Genomic DNA, 8091 nt, shown 5'->3' with positions numbered 1-8091 from the left:
CGAGTTGAGGCGGAAGGCCACCACGTCGTCCAGCTGCCAGCGCAGCAGGTGGCGCAGCAGCACCAAGGACTCGTCAAAGTGCTCGGCGATGAGCACCAGCTGGAAGCGCCGCTCCACGTCCTCCAGGCGCGCGCGCACGTACGCCTCGCGCGCCGGCGCGTCGCTGTCGAAGCCCAGGTCGAACCACATGCTGTTCCGGGCGTAGGCGTTGCGCAGGCCGGCGCTGCGGTTGTAGTAGGTGCGCGGGGACGCCAGGAAGGCCTCCAGGCTCGCCGCGGCCCGGAAGGCGGGCACGTCGTTCCTGTAATAGGCGAAGGCCGACTCCAGCTGGGAGACGGGGTTTCTGAGGATGGAGAAGTAGAAAGTGTCGTTGGGCATGACCTTCTGCACCTGTTCGGAGACATGACGGGAAGGGCTGATGACTCTCCTCTCCCTCGGCACGCCTCCACGGTCTTCCAGAAGGATCCTAAAGAACTTGGGGGGGGGGGCGGCCCCTCCTCCCTTCCCCCTTCTCTCCCAGCTAAGCCTTCGGAAAGCGGTTCAGGGAAGTTGGCGGGAGGAAGTGACCTTTAAACTGAGCCGTGAGGGGCGCCTGGGGGGCTCAGTGTGTTGAGCGTCAGACTTCAGCTCAGGTCATGATCTCATGGCTCCTGGGTTTGAGCCCGATGTTGGGCTCTGTGCTGACAGCTCAGAACCTGGAACCTGGAGCCTGTTTGGGATTTTGTGTCCCTTTCTCCACCCCTTCCCTAACTTGTGTGTGTGCTCTCTCTCACTCAGAAATAAACATTAAAAACATTTAAAAATAAAATAAAAAATAAGATAAACAGATCTCAGCGACCCAGAGGAGGAGCTGTGAAGAGTGTCCCCTCAAAGGTCCTGGGGAGGAAGAGTTCGGCAGGTTTGGGAACCAAGAGTAGGAGTGCAGAGACACCGATGGAGAAGGTGGTAGGCCAAGAGGGTGCCCACCTCTGACTCCAAGAACAATGGCAGGCACCTGTCAGGGGAGGGGAGCAAGGTGTGCGGCAGGCCTGGCCAGGCCCCCATATGAGGCCCTAGCAAGGTCTGCACGCACGCACCCCCAGAGCCTTAGTCTCCATTGTCCAGGCCGCCATCTCCTCCCACCCCATGGTCACGCCTCAAAGCCACAAAGTGCGTGGAGGCCCTGGGACTGCATCCCCCACCCTGCACGCCCCGCACCTCCGGCAGGTTGAATCTCAGGTGGTTGCACATGATGTTGAAACGCTGCCACCGGCCATGGGGCTCCAAGCCCTCCACGTAGCGCGCCAGGAAGAGCCAGGGGTAGCCCAGGTGGAAGCGCGTGCCCGCGGGCAGCGCCACCGATAGGTTGTGCGTCTCCGCAAAGCGGAACAGGATGTTGAGCACCGTGCTGCTGGCAGTCTTGTGAGTCTTGAGGAACATGACATTGACAATGGGCGGCCCCTCGGCCTGGTCCCTGAGTAGGCTGGGAGGAGAGCACCAGGGAGGGTCCATGGGCCTCCCCCCGCCCCGAGACCCCCAACCCCACAACCTGGAGACCCTCAGTCCATCCTCCACCACCCAGCTTCCCCTAACTCACACTTTCCCTACGATAACACCCAAACCCTGTGCCCCGCCCACCAGGGACCCCAACCCTGCCACCCCAGGGGGCCCCGCGGCATGGACCTGATTGCTCATCTGTCCCCCCCACATACCACAGCTCAGCCCCCAGGCCCTGGCACCTTCTTTTGCCTCCCAACCTCCTGTCTGGTTCTCAGGGCACCCCACATGGCTCTGGCCCTGTGGTCTGGACCACACATGCAGCATTTCTTGGCTGAGCCTTCATGCCTAGGCCGGCCAGCCTGACTGCAGGGCAGGAGCAGCCACTGGCAGCCACTCTCGTGACCCCATGACACACCTCCTGGCTGTGACTCCAGCCTCAGGTGGCAGGCCCCTTCCCTGCCTGAGTGCGCGGCCAGTAAGAATAACCCAGGGTAGTGGGGGTATGAGATCCAGCCCTGGGACAATGGGGGGGGGGCAGCAGAGGGACCCGGTGTGCCCCATGGGGAGATCCAACCAGAGGTGGGGGGTCAGGGAGAAGAGGCCTGGAGCCCCAAGACCTACCAGCAGCCAGGCCAAAGCCCTGGACGTGGATGGCCATTCCTGAGGACCCCGGGCCTCACAGAGGACAAACCACGGGCCAGCAGGGGAGCAAGGGCCCCCGCCCTGTCTCCCAGCACCCGGTCACCCTCTGCATACAGCAGCTCTGCCTGAGACCCCCCTGCCCGGGCCCATTCCCATCCCCCCAAAGTTCACTGTCCACAGGAGATGCTCGCAGGGCTCCAGAGGGCTACTGGGTCCCTGAAAGGAATGGTCAGCAGCCAGCACTGGGTGCCGCCCAGGGGTGGGCAGGCTGGGGTCTCAGGCACTGCCCTGGGCAGGGCAGTACCCAAACTGTGGGGCACCTGACACGGAACTCACGATGTGAACAGCTCCACGTCCCTGTGCAGGAAGCCAGCCAGCAGAAGCACCGTCAGGGCCAGGAGGAGGAGAACGGCCTGGAAGAGCCTGTGGGGCAGAGCAAGTCCATCAGCCCTGCTGTCACACCCATCCCACCCCCACCTGGCACCCGCGTACCAGCTCCTAGTGGGCACCTACCTGCACCCTCCGTGGGTGCTCTGAATCATCAGACTCTACCCACTCCTGGCCCTGTGTGCACCCCTCTGCTGCTTAGAAGCCAGGAGTAGCTAGGGAGGGGGGCAGCAAGAGGGACACTGATGAGCCCTCAGCAGTGTCCTTGGGAGTCTGGCCAGCCACAGACCCCTGAGCTGGCTCCCCCATGGGCACATGGGGAGAGGGATGGGACATCCTGGTTTTCCACCACCAGGGGAGGGAAGAGGAGGGGTGCCACAAGAGAGGAGCCTGGGAGGGTCTGCCTAGGTTCCAGGCTCTCAGCAGGTGGGGCGCAGGTGGTCCCTGGGCTGGATGCCCACGGGAGATGCTATGACCAGATCAGGAAAGAGACAGGGACAAGGACCCCCCCCTTGTCCTGCCATCCCCTGAACAAAGGAGCTGCAGCGACAGCACTGCCCCAACCCCGCCTTCCACCAGCCAAAGTGCTCACATTGGGGCGGGACACCCCAGAAGGCACTGGATAACAAAGGAACTGCCCATACAGGGTCTCTCTGCACCTCCCCCCGAGGGCCACCTGGGAGTGCAGGGGTCGGGGTCCTGGGAGAGGGAGGGGAAGCCTCTGCTGGTCTCCACTATGATGTTACCAGTGTGCCCCCAAATCTACATCCAGCCTGAGCTGCCCCACATTCCCACTGGGTCATCAGAAGGAGTCACCAGGGTCCAGACTGAAGCTCTTGATGTGCCCCCAACCGCCCCATTCCCCTGGGTGGACAGTGGCTCCTTCCCCCAGCTTCGTGGCCCCACCGTTGATCTGGAAACACGCATGCTCACCTCCTCCTCCTCCTCCTCCTCCTCCTCCTCCTCCTCCTCCTCCGAGGCTCCGGGGACCCCGGCAGCTGCTGCCCTCTTGTGTGCCCCAACCCTGTGCTCCACTCTCCCTCAGCAGCCCCAAACGACCCTTTGATTCATGAGCCCAGCGTGCTCAAACCCACCCCCTTAGTTAACCAAGGCAACTGTCCCAGCCCTCTCTGCCTCTTCCCTCCTCTCCAGCTGCTCCCCTTCCTCCTCTTCTCAAACATCTGCTCTCTGCTCACTGAGGATTCAGGGTCTTACTCTTCCCTGCAGCGCGCCTCACCCCCAGTTCCACTGGTCTCTCCTTAATCCCCACCTTCCACAGTGACCTCCCCGACCCCCCTGCAGGAGCATTTGCCACCCCAAGTTGTTTCTCCCCTTGATCAGCCTTGTTGCCACCTGAAGAGGCCACATATGTGCCTGTTTGTTTGTAGTCTGCACTGGCCACTAGTGTGTAAGTCCCTCGGTTCCTAAAAGAGCTACTGGCCGTGCAAGATGCTCAGGTCACATTTGCCGAGTGAATGAATGAAGCCAAACACACTTGCCCTCCCTCTGCTGCAGACTTCCCAGTTCAGAGCGGCATGGGGGAGAGAGAAAGCAGTGGGGCAAGGGGCCCATTTGGAAGGTCCCCCCACCAGCAGATCTGATGAATATTAACTATCCTGAGACACCCAACTGCAGACACCAGCCAGTGGCTGGAAAAGGAGTCAGGAATTGCTGGGGATGTGACATACATTTGGACGTCCGGGTAAGAATGCCATATAACTTAGCTCCTCAGTCAGAAAACAATGGTGGCTTTTCCTCACCAATCTAGACATCTAGAGAGGGGAGGCTGCTGCTTCTGGCAGACTCAGCCCCGCTACACTGAGGATGTTGACATCTCTCCCTCTCCTGGCGTATAGCCTCATGGTCACAAGAGAGCTGCCAAGCTCCAGACATTACATCAACATTTGGAGGGAGAAAAGAAAGGGCCAGCCATGATAGAGGCAAAAGCCTTTTTGAAGCCCCTAGCAAACCTCCATTCCACTTTGTTGTCCAAAATTCAGTCACATGGTCACCTCTGGCTGTAAGGGGTTGCTGAGAAAGCATTACTGGGGGTGGGGGGAATGGTATATGCCTATATTTCTATCAATCTATGGGAGTGGTGGGCTGCAGCCTGGGCCCAAGCTGGGCTTGCCTTGGAGGCAGAAACATCCCTGAAGGACATACAAGAGTCTGTCTCACACGTGGCCTGGCTGGTGGCCCAGGACCCAGGTGGCCAGGCCGGCAGCAAGGGGCTCCTCGCAGCCCAGGGTCACCAGGAAATCAGGCCTCCGTTCACTCTGGTGACAGCACCTGACGCCAGGCTCTCCATACAGAATTCAAGACCTGGTGGCCCGGGACATGGGGCTGTGGCCGCCACCCGCAGGCACGCTGCAGCGAGGCGGGAAGGCCACGTCTCCAGGGCCTCCCTGGGTCCTGGTCTGCAATCAGTTTCCTGACATGTGACCGATAAAAGCCCACTTTCGGTGCCTGTTAGTGCTTTCAGCCGTTTGCACCGAACTGTTCTCAGCGGCGGCTGGTCGGCTGCCCTGCTGTGCTCGCTCCGCCGAAAACCACCTGGACCGCCTCACATGGGAGCCGAGGCAGGGAGAGGCGGCCAGAGTCAGGATGCTTTCGGAGCTGCCTGCCAAGAGGGGCCGCAGCCTCTTCTGAGCTCTGGCCACCCAGCAGGAGACTTGCATGGTTTAGTGGTGGCTGATGAGGTTGGCGCCGGGCCCTGACCTGTTGGAGAGAGGCACCCAGTGTCTGCTCCTGGACTCTGCCAACGACAGCACAGAGCTTGGATTCTGAGCTCCGAAAGGGGGGAGGGGGGAGGAGCCCCCAGCTCAGAACTGCCTCTCAGGGACAGGCCACTGCCTAGCCTTGTGGGCGGATAGGCCCAAGAATATTTCATGGCTGTCCTTCCCTGGTGGCTCTGGTTCCTCAGCCTTCCCCCAGAACACCCTCCCCACCCGCCTGCCTCTCCCCTACACAGTGGAGGTAGCTCCCCAGGCCTCTCCTTAGACAAGACCTGTGCTCAGAGGCTGCGCCTCAGACTTCCCTGAGTTTGAAGAAGGAAAAGCACAGAGAGGGTCCCCTCCTGGGCCTGCCTCGGGGGCCGGAGTGTCTCCAACAGGCTGTGCCTGGAACTGGACTGCCCCAAGGGCTCCAGCAACCTGGAGGGGCCCTGAGCAGGGAAACGGGAGGGTATGACAGTGGCCAGAGGGGATGAGGGGGCTCGGCCGTGTGAGCCCTGGGCCTTGAAGGAGGTCAGCTCACAGGTTATGAGGGCACCGGGTGCCACACCTGGACTCAAAGAACTTAGCATCTGGAGAGCATAGGGAGGAACTTCCTGCTTGGACTGGAGCTTTCACATAGAGCTTTACAGGGTGCATAGGAGTATTACAAGCAAATGGGGAAAGAATTCAAACCCAGAGGGAGCATGACTGAGAATTCAGCCTAGGAGGAATGGGCAAAACATGGTGCCTTGATCAGGGAGCGGGGGGTGCTGGGGGCGGGGGCAACGCACTCCTGAGAAAAGTGGCTATATCCACGCACAGCCCCAGAGGGGTGGGAGGAGGGCTCAGACCACCCAGTCCTCATAGCCAGAACATTCTAAGCAATACTACTAAGGAGCACGAGGTCTGCACTGCAAAGCATAGAAAACCAGTCACTCTGAAGCTCCTTGGAGTCAGATCAGGACAGCGGCCCAGGGGAGCAAGGGAGGGGCGAGGGGCAGCCACCAGCGGATGGCTGGCGCAGCCGGCTAGCTCTGAAACGGGATTATGACGGATTTCCCTCAGGCCATGACCAGAATAAATTCCAAATGGGCCACATGTGAATGTGGCGGGTGCGAAGAGCCCAAGCTGTCCCTTCCTCACTGTCACTGGTGTCCCAACTGGCACCACCTCTTGGGACTCTGGATTAAAAGGCACAGAGCCTTTGCCCAGTGAGGTTGTGACCAGGAATTTATCCTGTCGTCACCAAGGGTCCCCTGTCCCAGCACCCGACATGCTCTACCCCGTGGTGTCCCCATGGGTCATTGCTGTTAGCCACTGGACAGAGCCTCACCCGAGGCCCCGCCACTAGCATGCTAACCAGAGGGCCACGCTGTCCCCACCTACAGAGCCTTCACCACAGCCTAGCCAGGGGACAGACAGACAGGAGAAGGAACATCAGTGTCCTCTAGTCGGAGAGGGGCGGGACTCCGGGTGGAGACATGGGCAGGGGCGAGAGCGAAGCCACGCCCAGTGGAGATGGCAGAACTTGGGGGGCACCAGAAGCCCAGGAAGGAAGACGGGGTGGGGGGTTGGTGTGAATTTGGAGGGAGGGACTTTGTCACAACGTTGCCGTCCCATGAGAAGCACTGCGTCTGTCCATCCTCCGTCCATATGTCCACAGTGTCTTCTTTGATCACACGTCAGCCTGGAGGCTCTCAGTCTGGCTGTTGTCAGGACGTGGGTCCTGGGCCTCGCATTCTATTTATTTTGATTTGCTAGTTTTTCTTGCCACAGTAAATGGAACATTTATCCAGATCCCATTTCTGAGTGCCTTTCACTAGAAAAATATTTTTATACATCAGGGCTGCCACTTCCGGTCTCTCTAATGCTGCCCGTTTACCGGGCACCACTGTTTTGTTCCAGAATCCTGGTGCTACTGGTCCTGGCAGCATCTATGCTGGCCGGGACACAAGGGACTCTAGGCTTGTCCTGCTCACCTCCTGGCCTGGGCCTGGAGCCAGCCATTCCTCCAAGAAGCCCTGGGTCCCACTGGTGGGAACGGTCTTTAGGGACCATCATCTGAGGGCTGGGGTGCTCACTGCTCAGGGAAGGCTGTGGTTTGGAGCCGACAAAGCTAGGACACATGTCAAGGCAGAATCCCTTACAGGCTCACCTGAAGGTCCAGGTCTGATGCAAGATGGCAGTTTTTCGAACGAACCTCTTTCTGCTGCCTCTTGTGCCCTTTCCTGAGTGGAAGTGCGGTCCCCTAAGAGATGGCTGCACACAAGCACCCTCCGTTCCTCATCTTCTCCATCCACACTGCACACACAACACCATTACGCCGTTTCTTGGCCTCTAGAAGGCCCCACTGTGGCCCTGGCGTTGGGTCCGGGGCTCCTGCACTGCGGTTGTGCCCTTTCTCGGTAACCCACGAGGCCTTCCAGGGAAGGTGATTTGTTCCTTCGCATGCCAAAGGAGCTGCGTGGGGCATGGCCCCGTGAGTGACCACTTCTCATCCTGCGGGGAAGGCCACACGGGACACCAGCCAGCCTCACAATCTTACTCAGATACCACTGTTCCAACACATAAAACTCCCTTCTGCAAACTGCCTGTGGACTGGCCCCTGCAGACGAGCCTAGCGGAACTCTGTCACACAATGACCGTCTATCTGAAATTTCCCCCCTTTGGCCTTGAGGCAACAGGAATTTGCCTCAGTTTCTTACAGCTGTGCGGCTAGAACAAACAGTCCTCAGAGAAATCCGTGTGTTTCTAAAGAGAAGCTTTTCTTCTGCCAAAAGAGCTCATGGTCCAAACACCCCCAGGGGCCGCTGGGTCACGGTTCCGGGGCCACCAGGGCACCAGGTGGCCCAGTCTTGGGGCCGTGGCT

The 8091-nt window shown here is 59.8% G+C and overlaps 1 protein-coding gene across 1 annotated transcript; it reads right to left on the bottom strand.

Moving 5' to 3' along the window:
* Positions 1 to 7695, bottom strand: GAL3ST2 (galactose-3-O-sulfotransferase 2; the record flags this gene model as incomplete). The annotated part of the gene is made up of 5 exons (XM_029936148.1): positions 7545 to 7695; positions 7378 to 7450; positions 2458 to 2544; positions 1198 to 1462; positions 1 to 390 (listed from the first exon to the last, which is right to left on the bottom strand). Coding segments are annotated over exons 1-5 (966 nt in total), but the record flags the coding sequence as incomplete, so codon positions are not given.
* Positions 7696 to 8091: the final 396 nt, after the last annotated feature.

The sequence above is a fragment of the Suricata suricatta genome, chromosome 3 (assembly GCF_006229205.1).
Source record: "Suricata suricatta isolate VVHF042 chromosome 3, meerkat_22Aug2017_6uvM2_HiC, whole genome shotgun sequence".
Taxonomy (NCBI): Eukaryota; Metazoa; Chordata; class Mammalia; order Carnivora; family Herpestidae; genus Suricata; species Suricata suricatta.
This window is presented reverse-complemented; position numbering and strand designations above follow the sequence as displayed.